At 53.7% G+C, this 19,944-nt stretch overlaps 2 protein-coding genes across 2 annotated transcripts; both read left to right on the plus strand.

Moving 5' to 3' along the window:
* Positions 1–2,272: 2,272 nt before the first annotated feature.
* Positions 2,273–7,719, plus strand: LOC121333835 (C-factor-like). Its single transcript, XM_041400584.1, has 6 exons — positions 2,273–2,517; positions 3,003–3,054; positions 6,170–6,357; positions 6,734–6,892; positions 7,192–7,302; positions 7,606–7,719. Exons 1-6 carry the CDS (start codon positions 2,374–2,376, stop codon positions 7,717–7,719), a joined length of 768 nt encoding a protein of 255 aa, XP_041256518.1. The 5' UTR covers positions 2,273–2,373.
* Positions 7,720–12,024: 4,305 nt separating this feature from the next.
* On the plus strand, positions 12,025–19,895 carry LOC121333798. Its single transcript, XM_041400504.1, has 15 exons — positions 12,025–12,083; positions 12,700–12,829; positions 13,084–13,208; positions 13,777–13,867; positions 14,394–14,473; positions 14,730–14,774; positions 15,305–15,339; positions 15,725–15,888; positions 16,093–16,198; positions 16,320–16,400; positions 16,806–16,937; positions 17,460–17,558; positions 17,798–18,525; positions 19,065–19,138; positions 19,306–19,895. Exons 1-15 carry the CDS (start codon positions 12,025–12,027, stop codon positions 19,364–19,366), a joined length of 2,010 nt encoding a protein of 669 aa, XP_041256438.1. The 3' UTR covers positions 19,367–19,895.
* The last annotated feature ends 49 nt before the right edge of the window (positions 19,896–19,944 follow it).

Below are 19,944 nucleotides of genomic sequence, written 5' to 3' on the forward strand. Positions count from 1 at the left end.
TGTTTCAGAGCTGCCCCAGCCTGGGTGCTCGGTGGTATTACACAAATCCAGCAGACTTTCCATGCTGTTAATTATACACAGAAATTCAGGGTTAGTAACTTCTCAAGCACAGCCATTCTGTTAGGATTGACCAGTACCTTCCGTACAAATCGTGCAACCCCAGCTAACTTCTACTCATGCTCAGGGCAAGGGTCTTCAGATGCAGAGGGTCTCCTTGACCTGGAGGTGTGATTTTTAGTGTTACAATGCAGATAGTTTAGCTCTAACATTCACAGACCTGGAGTATTTTGCCAAGTTAGCAATCCCTAAATCTTGTTAGTTCCAGAATGTCCTTGAGTGAGGGATGCTGGCTGCTGCCTCTTCCAGCGATTAGGTCTCCTTTCCTGCTGATTAGGCTTGAAACTATAGAAAGGTCTTACATCAAAGAACAGCCTGACTTAAGATAATACTGACTGACACAGTCCACATTTTGCAACAATGATGCTGCCTGCTGCCATGGCGGGATCAGGGAGCTGCGGGGCTCAGCTGGGAAGGGGCTGTGGCAGAGCAGGAGCTGGCTGGGTGCTGGAGGGGTGAACAAAGCCCTGCTGGGGGATGTAATGGCTACAGGGTCTTTGCAGGGGTCTGCGGTGTCAAGGTCAAGGCTGTGAGATGCAGGAGGGATCTCTGCATGGCTCTGGCCATGGAGCTCACGGGAAGGGCCTTGTGGACCCAGGCCAAGGGGCACAGCATGTATGCAGGGGAGGTGCCACGCTGACCAAAAAAAAAAAACAAAAAAAAAACTCTGAGGACAATCAAGCATTGAAAGGGGGTTTGGGAAGACTGCAGGGTCCCTGGAGGGTTTTGAGGTCAGGTTCAAGTCCTGGGCAACCCGCTCTGAAGTCATTGCTGCTCCTCCTGAGGGGCCTTGGAGTACAGTTCTCTCCGTTCCTCTCTAACCTGGATGGCTCCCAGGTGCCTCTATAGCATTGTAGCCTGGTCTCATCTCTTCCCTGGTGCATACTTTCTGGCCCTGGGCTGTGATTCTGGAGCCATGAGTGTTCCTGTGTTGCTGTCCTTGGCTGCCATCAGTCAGCCCTTTCCAAAGGTCATTCCCCTGCTTGGCACTGGCCTGTAGCCATTCCTGGTCATGCAGCCCTCTTCACTTGTTTCTGTTGCTTCCTTCCCGAGGAGCCTGGAAGGAAAAGAGGAAACTCCAGTCTAATTTGCTCCTAATGGGAGCTCTGCTCTGGATGCTGCTGGAAGAGCAGGCAAGTCTGTGCAGTGCAATTGTTTGTGCAGGTGATTACACCTGCAAGAACGTCTGCAACAGCAGGTCCGACTCCAACACCATCCAAATCCACGCCCAGCATGCTTACCTCTCATGGGGGCCATAATCTGTCCACTACCAAGTTAGGAAACATCACTTCTTCTTCCCCTTCATGATCTGTGTAATCTGAAAGCTCATCTTCCAAATGTGGGGGCTTTTCACCATCTCCCAAGTGTTTCTTTGGTGATTGCCAAATGTGGAAGCACTCAGCTACGTGGGGAACAGACACTACTCTCCCCCCTGCCACACTGAGCAACAGGTATGTGCCATGAGGCACATCCAGATGGGATGGACCCACCCCCACTACTTTTCTTTTTTCCTCCCCCACCTCATATTCTTGTTGCCCCAATTCTTCTGTTTTAGCCGAGGCTTTTTTCATGGCAGGTCTTTGCTTCTTTTAACACTTCTACATCCTAAAAATCCATGCCCCCAGGCTGGCCTGGGTGGCAGCAGCCTTGCTTTTACAGGCATTTCTTTGGCTTATAAGCTTCCAGCATTATCCTCCAGCAAGGAGAAAGGATGTGAGCTTGAAGCCCCAGCAGTCAGTGGTCGAGGCTGCAGGGCATGGGGGGGATCCTTCTCTGCTGGCTCCTGGATGCTCTGGGGGGAAAGTGGAACTTGCAGTACACAAACAGCACTCCATGTGCTTCCCAGGCTGGGCTTTGGGTTAGCGTCTCATAATTCAACCATCCCAAACTCACCCCCCAAACTGGGAGACTGCTGGTCACAGCCAGATTTGAACCTGTTCTCCTTTTCCTCGTAGTGCTCTTCCAAGCCTGTGGAAGAGGTGGACTCTTCTGCTGTGACAGAGATTTGGGAGCTGGGGCTTTAGAGGAGCATAGTGACAGTGCAGGTGACGTGCAGCCCCATGTGCCAATTGTCAGGGAGCCCTTGGTCCTCTTGGGACCCTGGCTCTGTTTGGGGCAGGCGAGGGGCCAGGTACTGGCACTTTTCCAGTCCCCATGGGTGCCCAGAGCCACACCCTGGGCTGTGCCGGGCTCCTCTTCACGCCAAGCAGGCGGCAACCCTACCATGTGTCACCGCCCGGCGCAGAGGCTGGGGACATGGCTGCGCTGGCTCGGAGCGTCCTGGTGACAGGGTCCAACCGGGGCATCGGACTGGAGCTGGTGCGGCAGCTCGCCGCCAGCCCCCGGCCCCCCCAGCACATCTTTGCCACCTGCCGCGACCCCAAGGGTCCAAGAGGGAAGGTCAGTGCCAGCACGGGGAATGGGATGGTGCTGAGCCAGGTGGGCAGAGGGGATCCACGGTCCCCACAGCCCTGTTGGCTTGATGCCCTGGCTGGGCAGCGCAGGAGTGGGGGCAGAAGTGCTCTGGGGGTCTCATAACCCCCCCAGCTCCCTGGATAAGGCAGTGCCCAGTGTGGCCGGGTGGGATGAGGCTGGAGAGGCAGACATCTCTTCAGCACTCGCTCCTGGCTGTGCCCATGGCTGGCCAACCCCTTTTCTGTGCTGGGATCCCTCAGGAGGGGGGGCAGTTCCTAAGCCCAGCAGCACCATTCTCCTGCTGGCTGTGGGGTTCCTGCCCTACCCCATCCACTGGGAATGGCCCTGTGCTCTCTCCCCAGAGAAAGCAAAGCCACCCTGGCTCAATGACCTGGGAGCAGGGGTGGGACACCTGACCATGCAGCCAGTGGCTTCTAATCTCCTCCTTTGCCCCATCACTTTATTTCCAGGCCCTGCAAGAATTAGCTGCCCAGCACTCCAGCATCAAACTGGTCCAGCTAGGTATGGAGCAACCTTTCTCCTTGCACCCAACATTGCTTCCAGCTCTCTGGTGACTTTGGGGGTGGGAGCAGGGGCAGCTTTTGCAGGAAGCTCTAGCCCTGCCAGGTAGGGAGGGATCCATGGGGAGGGATCCATGCACACCTGGGCAAGCTTCTCCCTGCAAATTAAGCTATGCCCTGGCTGGAGCAGTCAAACTGGCTTCAGAGGAGGCAGAGGTGGGTCCAGACATCTCAGCTAAGCAAGTTTCATGAGAAAGGCATGACGTCTCTTCCCAAAGATGCTAAATACAGTGCCCAGCTTTTGGGCTGGGACACATGGGTTCATAAAGTGAAGCAAGGCAGGGCACAGTAACCACCTGCATGGTTCCTAAGTAGGACGGTTGGTTTGGGATCTGCTTGGAGGTGGCCATGGTTTGCATTTCTTTCAAGTACAAAAGGGAGAAAAAATAGCTAAAAATGGCACATGGGAAATCTGCCCAGACTGGTATTCCAGGCTGATGCTCTGACCCAGAGGCATGGGATGTCCACAGCCTGGACTGGGGAGATGTCCTCTTGGCCGTTCCTCCTTCTATGGATGTGGGCCAAACTCAGTGACCTTTTTCAGCAGCATTTGGGAGAAGCACAAGGCAGCAAATAGACCTAGGCACCATAGGGAGAACAGCCAGGCTGGCATTTGGAATTGACAAAGTTGGGGTATTCACAGGAAAGAAGCTTCCAGGGTGCTGGACAGGGACAGGGCCTGGCTGGGGAGGACAGTGTTTGGGTGAAGAGTGGGGAGATAAGGAGCACCAGGCTGAGGATATGTCTCAAGGAGCAGAGATTTCCTGTGTCTGAGAGAGTGGGGGCTGCTTTTACTAATGAAGAATTTAAAGAACATCTAAATCCAAAATAAATGTTTTGGCAAAGTGTCTGCACTAGGATTGCCATTGGTGTAAAAAGTGAGGTGGGAAGCAGCCATAACTTCTAAATATTTGTATTTCATTGAAGCCAATAATAAGAAAACTGAATCAAGGCTATTCTGTATCAGTACCTACCTGTTTATTTGTTTAAAAGCACCTGAAAAGTTCAAGTAACTTCAGTCCAAGCTATTTTTTTAAAATATTTCTTAGAAAATAAGACATTCTTGAATTCAGGTTGTACTACAAAGAGGCAGCAAATCTCTCTTTTGCTATTAAGTAGATTATTAAAGGAAAATAGCTTCTCTGTAATAAAAAAATAAATGAGCTGTGAGCCCCAACTGGCAGTACCTGATGGGAAGAGCATGGCCAGCATAAAAGGGACATCTCAAGGGACTGGCCACTACATGAACAATCTTTACTAAAAACATACAGCCCAAGACCCAGATTGTTAATAAAGTCCCAAAATAAGCTTAAAAGTGCTTAAATACCAACAGCAACAAGATATTTTTTAAAAAGAGAAGTTGCTTCCAGCTCTCTTGCTCCATAATAAGGAAGGGTTGTATTCAAACTAGTAACAGGCATGGTCTTTTCAGAAAGAAATGTTTAAAAAACCCATCAAAAGTGTGTAAGATCTGTCCCTTCTTTTCATTCTCTCTCTTTCTTTCCCACCCTTATTTCTTCCAGGGAGACAAGAGTTGGTTATTTCACCAAATTTGGGGATTAAGGACTAAAAATGTGTTGGTTCCACATGCCTTGGAGCAATGACTCAGCTAATACAAACAAAGCAGTTAATCATTCGCCAGGTGACCAAAAGATCCCTCACATGTGCTGGAGTGACAGAACCTTGAACTTCATCCCATTGTTATCCAAAGAAATAACTCCAAAGCAGTCTGTGATTTGTGCTGCAACTGGACATGCAATATCCTCTCGAATCCCAGGGCTCCTTCCCCTCCCAGCATCCCCACAGCAGACTATGGTGTTCCCCTCAAATGTTTTTAGGACACCTCTACAAAGGTCTGCGCTGTGCAACACAAGGTAGCAACAAGTGCCATGCCTTTCACATAGTTGCTTACCACCATAAAGACATCAGGCTAGTTAAAAATGCCAGGAAAAAGGATCTTTTTGCTGCCCATCAGTGTATAAGTATTCCAAGAAAGAAATCTTCAGCCTTGGAAACCTTTGCTAAGTCACTCTTTTCTAGCATGAGAACAGAAACACAGCTCAGGGGCCAAAATGTTGCAAAAAAATAAATAATCTGCAGTCCCCCACTCCCAGCAGGCTCATCACATTGGCATCTGCAAAAAACAGGCAGAGAAATGTGCAGGGAGCAAGGGCACACTCCAACCTGCCCATACACGTGAATATTCATGGTTTTAAGGGCTCTGGGTATACCTGAGGTCTTAAAAGCCAGTATATAAAATTTAATGTTGGCCTAACCAGCCCGTTTCACTTTCTGAAGGTATTTAGATGACCTTTGTAAACAAGCAAACTGTGGCCACTTCAGTTGGTGAGTATCCAAGACAGGATGTAAATCCTAACAAGCAACCCTGGCAGCTGGACACAACAAACCACCACTTTTATTGCCTAAGTCAGAAAAATCCTGCAATTAAAGCATGGCAGAATTTCAAAAGCAATACCAATACTTAAGCGAAGAGGAAGGCACTGAGAATGCTTATCCCTGTTAGCCCAATTTCAGTTGTGCCTTGCTACTTGAGAGGGGTTGTCTCCACAACTCAGTAGGGAGAGGATCAGTAGGGATAGGGAAGTTCAGATTCAGAGCCTGCAACCAAATACTACAGGCTACATCCCAAGTCTTTTATTACTTGTGCTCACCTCAGCTCATCTGTCAGCTCCAAAACCTTGTGGGTAACAGTATGAAGAAAAAAATGGCTCCTTGTGGAAGTTAACTTGGGAGTCTCAGTGTGCAAGGACCAAGCAACCCTTGTACAATCATAAATTCCTTGAATACAGAAAGCAAATACAGACAAGGTTTTCCTACCAGTAGCCCCCACATGACCCAAAATGACTTGAATTAAGGTTTCATTCAGCTGAAGCTGCAAAACCAAGAGGTGATGACAAACTGCTGCTCATTCCAATGCACTTAATCTGCTAAACCTGCTGCATCCTTTCTGGATAAGAAGTGCTGGTTCCAGACACAGCACGATTTCCAGTATGTGACCTATCAGAGCTATTCTTCATTTTGCTTTTTCCCTGCAGACACAGTGAATTTGCCCAGCATCCAAAGGGCCATGCAGGCTGTGGGGTATCATCTGAAGGATCAGGGCTTGAACCTGCTCATCAACAACGCAGGCATCAGCTCCCACGCCACACTGTGCTCCCTGGACTCGCAGGAGATGCTCGACGTGTTTGCCACCAACGTGGTTGGGCCACTCCAGGTTGTCAAGGTATGTCTGGACGTTTTGCGTTTCTGCTGCTTGGGAAGATGTTCCCTGATGGGAATAAGGGCACCTCCATGGATCTCCCCTGCCTACCCAGAGAAGCTCAGCAGCTTAGCCCAGCCCAGCATCCCCTGTGCTTAGTTCTTCCCCACCTGGAACGGCTGCCTGCATCAGGCTCACTGTGCCAGCTCACTCCTTTCCTGGGGATGGGACAGGCTGGAGCCTGCAGGGCCCCTCCTTGGAGCATCTTCCCCATCCTCTGCACTTCTGCCAGGAGTGTCTGTCCAGCTGCTTGTCTACAGTCTGTGACAGAGCCCTCCAGGATGGTCCCCAAATTGGGGCTCTGTTGCATGTTAATGAAGCATTGGTGTCTTTGCATCAGGAATTTCTGCCACTCCTGGAGCAGGCGGCGAAGGGTGCGGGAAAGGAGGGTGTGAGCTGCAGCAGGGCTGCTGTCATCAACATCTCCTCCAAACTGGGCTCCATCGGGCTGTGCCTCCGCGTGCCAGAGGCCCCCATGTACCCGTACCGGGCCAGCAAGGTGAGGTGCCAGGGGAGGTGCTGGAGATGCTGCCCCAGGCACGGTGCCCCTGGAGGGGAGGGAGCCCATGGGTCACCCCCTGGCCCAGCCACCCACCCCCTGCCTGCTTCTCCCAAGTGGAAGTGCAGACAGCACTTCTGGGATAGCAGCAGCCAAGACTGAGCCTTTCCAGCAGGTCATGCTTTGTCGCAGGACCAAGTCCCATTTCCCACCTCCACAGATATTTTGTGGCTGTGAAATGTCTCCTGTCCTGCCTACCCCCTCCCTGGGTTGTGCTGGCAGGGCTGTGCCTCTTCCAGGCTGCCCAGAACATGGTGACGAGGTGTCTGGCTGCGGAACTCCAGGACAAGGGGATCTTGTGCGTGGCCATCCATCCTGGCTGGGTGAAGACTGACATGGGCACAGAGGAGGTACTGGGCTGTGCAGGGGAGAGTCAGCAGGACCTCCACTGAATCCCCATGTCTTGGGGAGGGCAGGGGCACTTGGGGGATTTTGTGTGATGCTGTGGGCTGCCGGGACCATCTTCTGGAGCAGAGCAGGCAGGGAGCAGGTAGCAAGCTGCAACATACTGAGTAGGTGGGATAGCCAGCCCTGTCTCCCCAAGCCAGCCTGGAGAGGTGTGGCAATAAGGAAAAAACATTCCCATGAGCACCATGGATGCTGCTCCTGGGCATCCACCCTCCCCAAGAACTGCTCTCTGTCCTTTTCTACAGGCACCACTGACAGTGGAGCACAGCGTGAGGGGCATCCTGACTGTGCTGGCCAGCCTCTCACAGGACACCTCTGGAGCATTCCTCGACTGGGAAGGGAACAGCCTGCCCTGGTGATGGACAAATGGATGGTGCCTCTTGCCCATGCTGCAGCCTCTGCTCACTGGCTCATCACTCTGCATGGTCACCCCTGCTCACCCTCAGCCCTCTCCACACCGCTGGGGAGAGGGATTAGGCTTGGGAAACAGCCTCTTTCTCCTTTCCCACACCATGTGTTCCCTCTGTACCCCTCACCTGTGTAAACTCTGGCAGCTGATGCCTCTCTGTTCTGTCTCCACACCCAGTCTCAAACCCCCAGTCTGAGCCCGGGGCAGGATCCCTATGCTCTCCTCGAGCTCTGTGTGTCCCTCTGTCCCACCTGTGACCAGGCATCCCCCAGCTGAGGGGAGAGGGCCGCTGGTCCCTGTGACCCCCAGCCCCTCAGGCAGCTCAGCCTGGGCAGGGGAAAGCCGGTCCTGCAGGGGCTCAGAAGATCTCTCTCCTCTGAGCAGAGGGGCCTGCTCCAGCTTCTCCAGTGCCTCCTGGAGGGGAGGTCTCCAGAGGGCAGTCACGGTGCCATGGGACCTGCTGGCTGTCACTCATGGGGATGCCAGTGACAGCCGTGGATTGGGGCAGCTGTGGGCACCACCAATCCCCAGTGGAGCAGTGGGATATCTGGAAAGGGCCACCCCATGAGCTGGCACTGCACAACAGAGCTGGGGGTCTCAGCAGGAGTTTATTGAGGATGTGGGGGAGGTGGGAGCAGTGCCAAAGGGACCTCTTGGCTGCCAGGATCCTGAAGTGGTGCCTCACCAGGGGATGACGTTCCCTTCCCAGTCCAGGAAGGCGCCGGTGTCCTTCTCAGAGAGGGAGGAGAGGACCTTCAGCATCCCTTGCACGCTGTCATCCACTGTCACAGGGGGCTGTGGAGCAGAGGGGGAGATGCAGCCCATGCCCAAGGCCTGGCTGAGGGCCCTGGAGCAGCTGGAGCCAGGGGAAAGAACTTCTCCAGGGCAAAGGGAAAGCTGAAAACCCCAGTGAGAGGGACTGAGACGAGAACTGAGGGGATGGGGACACCCAGCACCCAGCACCCAGGACCAGGACAGGGGGAGCTGCCCCAGCAGGGATTAGGCGGTCCTGCAAGTCATGAGCAGGGGCTCAGGATAGCAACTCCCACCCTTGCAAAATCAGCACAAGAGCTCTGATGGACCCACCCCAGGGGAATTCCTACCGTGTGTCCGGCAGAGCTGCCCATGTCCTTTCCCAGACAAAGCCCATGCCGCTCCATCTCTGTCCCTGCGTCACTGTGTCCAACACCAGCTCCAGCTGACACATCAATGGGGCTCTGTGCCTTCTATACATGCCTTGTGCCATTCTCCCCTCGTGTATCCCAAGCACAGCTGGTTCTGTGGTGTCCCAAGCCAGCTGACCTGTGCTGCGGGTGCTTGACTGCAGCTCCAGCCCCTTGCAAACACCGTTCCTGATCCAGTTTCCCTCTTCCCAGTCTCACCTGTGCTCGCTGTCCCTTGGGGTCCCGACAGCCTGCAAAGATCCACTGTGGTGGGCTTGGCATCCTCAGGAAATGCTGGATGAGCCCCAGGCCGATGCCTCGGTTGGCCCCAGTCACCAGAACGGAGCGGACGTGGAGCCCTGCCATGCTGCCCTGGCTGTGGCTGCACTGCTCTCGCCTGGACTCTGCCAGTGCCTTTTGCTACTTGGTTATCTTGCATGTTCCCATGAGGACTTGCATCAGCTCGTGGCTCTTGGAAATTCTCTGCCTGTACCTCAATCTCTTGGCTCTGGTCCATACCCATGATCCACTTTTCCTGCTGGCTGTGGAATGACACAAAGGGAGCCAAGTGTCCTGCCCAGGCAGGGAATGCCCTGGGCTAGGTGTCAGGAGTGCTGCTTTATGTACCTTCCCTGCTCTACCAAACCTGAACCTTTTGGTTTTCAGGTCCAGCACTATCCACGTCCTTGCAGTGCGACACCCTCTCCCACCACCTCCCTCCCTCTTGGGTTCCCAGGCCTGTCCCTCCCCTTGCCCAAGGTCAGGCAGGCGAGGCTGAACTCGCCTGACTCTGCACAGTGCAGTTTGTTGCCCTTAGTTCGTGCAATGCCAAAGCCAGGGTTGGGGATGGAGCAATCAGGACAGGTGAATGCCCCTTGAGGACTTGAGGATGGAGCAGCCAGGACAGACAAGCATTCCTTAGCCACAAGAACAGGCTGAGAAACCTAGAAACCCTCCAGGACCACTGGGAAAAACCCTCCAGGGCTGACCAGAGTGAACCCTTTCCTCAGAGTCTGCTCTAACAGCACCTATAATATTTAAGTGTGATAGAAGGATAATCCCTGCCCCATTTGCCACAGTGGAATATACACATTTAAGATAATTCAGAGATGTTGTGTAGGTAGTTTAAAGTAATTAATAACCACTTATATGGGATGTGACTGAGCAGGACTAGGAGGCATAAGATTGTGGAACTTCTCTTGCTCCAGCTGGAGATGCTGCTCTAACTTTGCTTTGCAGCTGGACAATGATGAGCTGTCATGTTCAGGAGATCTGATCCTCCATCCAAATGCAACCTTTCCAAATAAATCAGCTTTTGTCCGTAAGAGCAAACCCTGCTGCCTACTCTTCTGTGTGTGTGGTGAGTTGACCCTGGCTGGATGCCTGGCATCCACCAAAGCCACTCTATCACTTTCCTCTGCAACTGGACTGGGAGAGGAAAAATGTAACAAAGGTTCATGAGTTGAGATAAGGAGAGATCACTCACCAAATACCATCACAGGCAAAACAGACTCAAACTGGGGATGTTAACTGAATTTCTTACTAATAAAATCAGAGTAGGATAACGAGAAGTAAGATAAATCTTAAAAATACCTTCCCTCCACCGCTCCCTTCCTCCCAGCTCTACCTCCCCCTGCTCAGTAGTGCAGGGAGGCAGGGAATGGGGGCTGTGGTCAGTTATTACATATGTTCCCTGCTGCTACTCAGGGAGAAGAGCTGGAGTTCTGCCCCTGCTCCAGCATGGGGTCCCTTCCATGGGAGACACTTCTCCATGAACTTCTCCAACGTGAGTCCATCTCCTGGGCAACAGTTCTCCACAATCTGCTGCAACATGGATCACTCTTCCCTGGGATGCAGTCATTCAGGCACAGGCATGGCTGCACCCTGGGCTGCAAGAGAATCTCAGCTCCAGTGCCTGGAGCACCTCCTCCCCCTCCTTCTGCACTGACCTTGGTGTCTGCAGAGCTACTCCCCTCACATATTCTCACTCCACTCTTCTCTGGCTGCACAATAACTTTTTTATTTTCTTCTTAAATATGTTATCACAGAAGCGTTACTACTGTGGCTGAAGGGTTTGGCCTTGGCCAGCAACTCGTCTGTCCTGGAGCAGTCTGCCACTGGCTCTGCTGGACATGGAGCTTCCCACAGAAGCTACCCCTGAAGCCCACCCCCTCACCGCCACCAAAGCCTGGCCATGCAAACCAAATACAGGGTGACAATTATACCCATCTTGTCGTGCCATTTCACTGCCCTCAGTGTCAGCCCACTGATGGAACCACAGCCTCTGGCACGGCGATGAAAGGCACTGACTGCCCCAAGTCACAACTGAACTGGGTGAGGGGATGGATTTGCCATCCCTTCAGCCAGAACATTTCCCAGATTGCTTGACAGATTTGACCAAATGGCTTTAATACGTTAAGATGAGACAAAGGATGGGCAAGGCTGTTGTGGCAGGATGCTTCTTCCCATGTGCAACCATCTGGGAAAACCTGGGGATTAGCTGGAGCCAAAACTAAAAGAACACAAAACCAAGGCAGAGTTCCAGGGACGGTTTGGCATCACATGTGAACCACTGAATGGGAAATTGCACTGACTGGGGTTGGAAGGGACCTGTTGTCCCAACACGGCGCAGGGCAGGGTCAGCTTCCCTCAGGCTCAGAGCCCATCCAACCTGGCCCTGAACACTTCCAGGGATGGGGCAGCCTCAGCTTCTCTGGCAACCTGTGCCATGACTCACCCCTCATATCTAACTCCCTCCTCATATCTAATCTAAACCTGCTTTTTTTTTCAGTTTGAAGCCATTCCCCCTTACGCTATCACCCCACGGCGATGTCCAAAGTCCCTCCCCAGCTCTCTTGTAACCCCTTTATGTACTGGAAACGGCTCCAACATCCCCCCAGATCCTTCTCTTCTAGAAGAGGACGCGTGTGCCCGGAACAAGCGCCGGGGCTGGGCACAGGGATAGGGCGGGCCATAAGGATGGGGACTGGGAGTGGGAGGGCCGGGAGCTGGGCCCGCGCCGGCGGTGCCGCTCCGCCCCGCCCCGGTAGTGGCGCTGCCGGGCGCCGCTTCCTGTTCCGGGCCGCGCGGCCATGGCGGCGGCGGCCGCTCCGCCCGGCGGGGCGAGCCCGGGGCTGGCGGCGGGGGAGCGGTGAGGGGGGCCGGGAGGGGGGTCAGCCCTGCCTGCCCTGCCTGCCCTGAGCCCCCGCCTGGCCCCAGCTTCGCCTGGCCCAGTCCCGCCTGCTCTTAGCTGTGCCTCTCCTCATCCCCTGCCTGCCCTCAGCCCTGCCTCTCCTCATCCTCTGCGTGTCCTCCCTCGTCTGTTTTCATCCCCTGCCTGCCCTCATCCCCTGCCTGTCCCCAACCCTTACCTGTCCCAGCCCAGCCTGTCCCCAGTCCTTCTCCCTTTCACAGTTCAGACAATTATAGTTAAGACTTGGTCCCAGGAAAATTGTTATTGGGTGATAATAAACAGTATGGAAAGCGGTAGAAATAAATGTCGTCTCCTGTGTGGGGAGACTTGCAGAAGGCCAGGCACACGCCAGAGCTACGAGTGTCCCCCTCCAGTGTCGGAGCAGGATGCAGCAGGACCTGTGTGCCCCCAGTAGCGTGGCTTCCTCGGCACAAAGCCCTTAGGATGGGTTGCAGAGAAGTGGGTGCACTTGGGTGGATGTGAGCAATCTCCTGGGTTTGTGGCTGTGCTTGGAGTGCTAAACCCTTCCCAGGGTGATGGAGCACTGCTTGGTGTCTTGTCTCTTCTCATGTAGTCTTGTGTGTGTGGACAAGAATGTGGCTTCTCCCAAACTCTACGTCCTAGAGCCATGGATTGCTGACCTCTTGGTGAATTACGAGCAAGTGGATGAGCGTGAGAATTACCTGGCTGGGCAGGTGGTGCGGGTAGGTACCCAGAGGGACTGTCCCAAAGTGCTCCAACAGCCTTTCAAATCTGAATTCTGGGAAGTGTGCAGTGGCTCCCACTTTGGTGGCTGTGGATGTGCAACTCTTCCTCCTCAACATCTCTGATTTTTTTTTTTTAATTTTTTTTTTTGAGGAGGAAAAGTTTGATGTCGTGACCGCTTTCCTGTGAAACTTGTTCCAGGTCTACGAGTAAGAGTTGTGGTTTTTTTTTCTCTTCTCTAATCTCTTGACAGGTCTTGAGTGACTCAGGTGCAGCTGGCCAGCCTGGGCTCCTCCAGGACGCTGTGGTGCAGGTCTCTGATGGATCCTGCTTCATCCGTGTGGTCATTACAGCCGAAGCTCTGCAGGCAGAGGAAAAGTGGGTTCCACCCTGACTTGGCGTGGCTGGGACAGCAGTTCTGCACAGCTGCTGGGAGGAGCTGGGGCTCCTGCCTGGTCTTGTTTCAGGTTGTGTTAAGCTAAAGCAACCTCAGGGTGGGAAGTTGGTGTGAAAGAGCTGCTAAGAGAAGAAGGCTGGAATGCCCTTGCTCTGGTGTCTGCTGGTTGGGATGGGCAGGGATCCATGGCAGAAGCTGTGATGCCATTAGAAAGGACTGTAGAGCCCTTGGGTTTTGTGGAAGGAGCCAGATCATTAACCATGGCAGCCTGGGTTGCTCCTTCAGTGCTTTCCTCCATTTCCCCATTTGGACACCCTTAAACTGTTGGGGTGCTGGCAGCAGAGAGCCAAGGATAAGCAGCAGAAAGAAGCTGCTCTTAGGCAGGAATTACTAAGGAATTACAAGGAGCCCTTGGTGCCTGCTGCTCATGCTGAGACATGTTCCAGAATGCCCCAGTGTAGTTGGCAGAGCTCTTGCAGGAGCCCCACTGTGTGTCAGGGGGGGTCCAGTTCTGTTCTTCAAGGCACTTCTGCTCTGCTCCTTTTCCAGCGCCCACCTGCAGCTCAGGCTTTCCAGCCTTAATTGCAGAATCATTGTCCTGCAGAAGTACACGGTGTGTTTTCAGGACGAGGCCAGGCTGGTAAGTGCTCTGAGGAGTGGAAGCAGCCTGTTCCTTTACCTTGCTGTGCTTCCTGCACTCTTGCCTGCTTCCAACTGCTCCCAGGAGCTGAAGGCAGGTGATGGGTGGCCTTTCATTTTCATCTGCAGCTCCTGTGGGGTCTGTGGCAGCTGACCTGGGTAGAGATGAGCCCTGGCTGGGGATGGGGTGCACCTTTCCCAGGGTCACCTGGCTGTCACCTCTGCCTGTTGGACAGCTGCAGAAGGCCTGCATGGGCTGGTGGCAGAGCAGTCCTCTGTCCCCTTGCAGTGGTTCAGAGGTGTCCCCACAGACTCCCCTGGGCTGGCCCACCCTGGCAGAGCCATCAGCTGATGCAGGAAGGCACAAACTCCTGTTTGAAGGGGGGTTGTCCTTTTTGAGGGAAACTTCTCTTAGACTGGAGGGTTGGTGGCAGAGCTGGGGTGGGTGTGGGAGTGCTGGCTGGCCCCAGGGAAGGCAGGGGCAGGTGGGACTCGGAGGTGCCTTACAGGCTCTGTCCTCCCCACAGGAGGACTGCGAGTTTTACCTCACGGCCCAGCAGTTCATCGTGCTGCCCATGCAGAGGCAGAGGATGGAATCATCTGATGGGTATGGCCCATGGCATGGGGGGGTGGGGGCTATGCTCAGGGGAATGTCTTCATCTTCCCCACAGCAGCACTGACCCTGGCAGTCCTGATTTGACCTGCTTGTGGCAATCCCTTCCTCAGAAGGGAATCTCTCCTGAAGGGATCCTCAGAAGGGATTGCTTGTGGCAATCCCTTCTGAGGATTTCTCCCTCCAAGGCAAGGGAGAAAGGAGATGGGGATTTGGAGGGAATCAGTAACTGGCTTCTCTCTTGCTGCAGGAACCAGGACCCCTCTGTGATGAAGAAGATAAAGGAGCTCTGGCTGTGAGTATGGGGCTGAGGGATGTGTCCAGATACTCTTGACATGTGCAGCCTCAGACTGGGGTTAGAGCAGGCTGGCAAGGGCTGGCACGGGTTATGGCAGCTCCTGGTTAACCTGTGTGACTCCTTGCCCTGGAATGTGACAGAGTTGAATAGACTGTGAAAAATGAAATTGTGGTGGCACATTGCCAGCCTCTTCCTCTGAGCTAGGAGGAAACGCCTGTGGGGAGCTTGTTCTTACCAGTGGTGGGCAGCACAGCTGTGTGGGTGAGCCCTGCACAGCTCGTTCTTCATCCTTGGAGATCCAATCCTGGAGATCCTCAGGGCCTTCAATCAGTCCATCTCCAGGGGTGAGCCTTCCTGATGGCTATTCTTGGCATACTGAGCATGTGGTCAGTGGCCAGATCAGCACCCAGTGGGGGATCCACTACTTTCACAAGCTGCTTCTTCCAATCCAGGGTGCTTGATCTGTGACCAAGAGCTGCATATGTCCCAGCCCTAACCTGGCTTTGTCTTCACCTTGGTCATTACAGGAGGAATCTTGCTGTGAGGAATGCTCCCAGCTCAGGTAAACGGTTGTGGGGGGCATGCAATGCTCTGACTGCCTGGGGGAGCCCTTGGCTTTCCTCAGCTTGGTCCATGTTAGGCAGAGGTAGCACAAACCTGGTCAGATCTCACAAGCATATGTTGCTAAGCCCAAAGCAGGAAGAGATGATGCTGACAGCTAAAGCAGAGTGGGTAATTAAATGCCTGTGCTCATGCTCCTGTCCAGGATATGTGAAGAGAGGAAAGATAGTTTCTAGAAGCAAAGGAAATGTAGAATTGTGGGTGTTCCCACAGGTTTCAGTGTCATGACAGTCACCAAGTCATGCAGCAGGGTAAAACTGTTTGCAAGTGAGGCTTGCCTGAGTTCAGCTGTCTCCTCCACTGGTGTCTGTGTGTTCTTGCTTTAGAGCCCTCTGTCTCTCAGCTGATTGATGCAATCGGACAGAACCAGCTAGAGATTTTGAAGGAAAATGCTGAGGAATGCTTGGATTTACGGAAATCAAAGGAGAAACCAGAGACAGTGGAGGACGAGGTTCCCATCACCCAGTGGGAGGCAGAGCGCAAGAAGGAGGTCAGTCTGTCTGCTGGGACCAGCTGAGACAGGGCTGTGACAGCTTGGAGTGCTCTGCTGGGTGGGAGAGGGAAGGGAAGGGACAGTGGGCAGAGCTGGAGGTTTGCTGGGGAGGGAGATGGTGTTGGGTTGGCAGGTACAGGTGGACTCCTGCATCTGGAGAGGGAGTGCCCAGCAAAAACCTTGTCACATGTCTCATTTCAGCAGGGTGAGGACGTTTTCATGGCCCCAGTCAGTGCCCTGGTGATCCCTCCTGAGGAAGAGGCAGTTGTTTGTGACTCTTCCGAGGCAGTGTCTGCAGGGTACACAGGTAGGCAGTGCAGCACTCAGGCATGTGAAATTAGGGACTCCCTAGGGTGGGGTGAAGAGTTCCCTTGCTCTGGGTGTCCCTCATGCTGGGGGTATGACCAACAGTGCCCCTTTCATTGCAGATACAAGCCAAGCAGCTCCTGGAAAGAGTAGTGATGACAGGACAGTGCCAGGAGAGCTGAGTGTTGTATCTCAAATCAGCTGTGAGTTGTGGAATCTCCAGATCCTGGAATGATTTGTGTTGGAAGGGACCTTAAAGAATATCTAGACCCAGTCCCTGCCATGAGCAGGGACACATTCCACTAGACCAGGTTGCTCCAAGCCCTGTCCACCTTAGCCTTGAACACCTTCCAGGGCTGGGGCAGCCACATCTTCACAGGCAACCTGTGCTAGGGCCTCCCCACCCTCACGGGGAAGAATGTCTTAAAAATATCTAGTCTAACCCTGTCCTCTGTCAGTGTGAAGCCATTCCCCTTTGTCCTGGCACTCCATGGCCTTGTCTAAAGTCCTTCTCCAGCCCTCTTGGAGCTTCTTTAGATACTGGAAGGTTCTTGAAAGTCTCCTTAGAGCTTTCAATTCTCCAAGCTGAATAACCCCAACTCTCTCAGCCTGTCTCCATAGCAGCAGTGCTCCAGCCCTTGGATCGTCCTCATGGCGTCCTATGAATGCTCCAGATCCCATCCAGCCTTTAGTTTCCTCTACAGTTGGCTCAGCCCATCTCCCTGGATTCAGTGGAGGAGGTACTGGTGTGGCCAGGTTTTTGGGAGACCTTGAGCAGGCATGGGATGGTCCCAGTCCTCAAGGTTCTTGAAGCTGCAGCTTTGGTGTATTGTGCTGGGAGCACAAGAAGTCATTTTGATGCCATCACTGATCTTCTGCCCTGGTGTGGGCTCTTCTCTGGCTCTGGCTCAGCACCACAATGGGTTTTGTCACCTTACTTGGCTTGGTGTCACCATGCTTTGCTGCAGAATTACCTGTGGAAGCTCCATGTGGAGGAGGAGCTGAAGGGAAGAACTGTCCAGTGCAGGGTGTAGGAGAAGGCCTTCTTCATACCTGCCTGCTCTCTGGGCACCGTCTGCTTCTCCACTGCCTGCTCTGTGAGATCTTGGAAAGGGTCTCACTGGAATATGCCACATTTTGGGCTGGAAAGGGCTGCAGAGCTCCCTCAAGAGCTGTCCCTGAGACCTTGTGCACAGGGGACCCACAGGGAATGGGCAGCTGCTTGCTTTGCCAAAATCTACCCTCCGGCTTCTTCATTGCAGGTGCTGCATCACCGACCTTGTCAGATAGCCTGGAGGGATCCCTGGACAACCCCTGGAACGGGATGCCCTCGTTGTCTTTGACCCCAAGCTCTTCAGATGGTGAGTCCCCATGTCCCAGGGCATGCAGCCTGCCTTCCTGGCAGGAGACAGCTCCACTCTTCTCAGTGGGTGTAGCTCACCCTGGATGCTGGCTGGATTTCCCCTGTCATAAAGCAGTGCTGTGGTGTTCCCATAGCCCTGGATCTGCATCATTCCAGCCCTGACACTCTTCTTGTGTGCCAGGGCAGGTCCCACCACCAGCCCCCTGCTCAAATTGATGATGCTTTTCCTCTTACTAGAGAAGACCTTTCAACCTGACCCTCCCCTGAAGACCCAGAAAGATGTGGCTGCTGACAGCAACACCACTGACCTGTTGGAAGTGTGTAGCCAGAGCTCTCCTGAGGGCTCACCCCAGGGAGGGCCAGCAGAGACCTCCTCTCCCTCCCTGCTCCGCTGCTACAGCAATCCCAGTCCAGCAGAGATCAGCACCAGTGAGGCAGCATCAGCTGCAGAGGCAGCCTGGGGTGCCCTGTGTGCTGATCAAAGGCTGCAGCGATCCAGGGGCTCTCAGGCCACCCTGCCCACTCTTTCTCCAGTTTTTCCAGTCTTGCCCAGCAGCAGCTTGCAATCGCCACCTGGCAGGATTCCTCACAGGGAGCAGGCCTGCTCCAGTGGCACGGCTTCCTCTACAGAGGCGTTGAAGCCTGGACTGGCTCATGCCAAGACAAAGGGAGGAGGGACTGTGGGTGCCAAGAGGAAGGTGGTGGAGGAAGATGAGCAGGCCTCCAGTGGGCAGCAGCATCTCCCAGGAACCTCAAAGCGCAGGGGGAGAGACAAAGGCAAGAGATCGGTGCTCATGAGCTCACAGGGTGCAAAGAAGAGCAGAAAGGAGACAGGGCTGCAGCGTAGAAAGAAGTTTGAGGAGGAAGAGAAAGAGGAGGAGAAGGAGGAGGAGGAGGAAGAGCAAGCATCCCCTGCAAGATCTGGGCCCAGCTCCAGACCAGAGCAGTGCAGAGCTCCAGAGCCGGTAAATACCAAGCAGCTGGTGAGGTCCCCTGAGGGCTGGGGGTGCCTGGGGAGGCTCTCTGTGCCCACACCACTGGTGTTCATCCTCAGGATCTTTCCTCACCAGGTTGGTGGGGATGGGAAGGTGAATGCAGGTATCAGTGTAGATGGTGGAGGATCTGGGAACCCTAAGGGAGCCCTGAGGGAATCATGTAATCACTTAGGCTGGAAAAGAGCTCATGAGATGGAATTCTAACCATTCCCCAGCACTGCCAAGCCCCCCACTGAACCGTAGCCCCAGCTGCCATATCCACAGGTCCTTAAATCCCTCCAGGGATGGTGAAGATGTGGTTTAGCCTCAGCTAAACAATTGGGTGGGAACAAACAATTGCTGGAGCATCTTCTGAGCTATCTGGGTAAAAGAAGAGCAAAAGAACAGGAAAGAGACACCACAATCCTAGGTGTTTTCCTGGGGTTATTGGGCTCTCAGGCTGCATGGGGCAGCACTCTGGGTGCTGTGGCTGGAGCAGACCCATCTCACCCTCCCCTTTGCTTTTGTAGTTCGTGGAGAGACCATCCCAGTACCAGTACGAGGCACCGAGCCCCGAGCTCTGCCAGCAGGTACAATCTATCAGGTCAGTGCCATATCAGCCATGGACTCATGACTGTCCCTTGCTCCTGCAGTGGGACTCACCTACAGTGAGTCCTCAATCTCTGCCCTACTCCTTGTCACCAGCTGCCCCAGTGGTATGTCCACAGCTGGGTTTCTTCTCACGCTGGCTCCTTCTGTCTGGTTTTTCAGGATCTCAAAGGCAATGCTGAAGTGGGCATGCTGGATACTGGCTGAGGAGGAGGACTCCTGAGCCCATCTTTCATTCCTTTGTTTCTTCAATGGGTTTGTCAAAACACTAGGAAGACTGGTTGGGGGAGGGATGTGGGGATACCAGAAGCTCTGTGCCCCAGGAGACTGCTGGATGGGCTGGGCTGGCCTGGCTGCAGAAACCCTGGTTCCAGGGGTGCTGGCACATGACCTGTTGAAAGCCAATACCCTCAGTGCCAAGAGGGGAGAAAAGCATTCATTCAGGCATGCCTATATGTGAGCCAGCATCCCTCTCCCATCTCTTCATCCTTTTCAAATGCCTTGTCCCAGCAAGTGGGGACAAGAGGTGACCCAGTGCCACCATAGCAGCAATGGCAGAGGCCCCACAAGCTGATCCTGCTCCGAAGGTACCCCAGGAGCTTGGATGGTTTATTGAATAAGTTTGGGTAGGGTCCTGCACTGTTTATTACAAAAAATATCCCGCAGGGTTATGCTGTAGAAATTAAAAATTGTATATTTTTTAAATACACAGCTCTTGTATTAAAAAAAAAAAAAAAAAAAGAAGAAAAGAAAAAAAAACCAAAACAAGCATCTTGCTTTGTCGTAAACATCCGTGTGAGG

This window comes from Onychostruthus taczanowskii, unplaced genomic scaffold (assembly GCF_017590055.1).
Source record: "Onychostruthus taczanowskii isolate IOZ18803 unplaced genomic scaffold, ASM1759005v1 scaffold18, whole genome shotgun sequence".
NCBI classification, from domain to species: Eukaryota; Metazoa; Chordata; class Aves; order Passeriformes; family Passeridae; genus Onychostruthus; species Onychostruthus taczanowskii.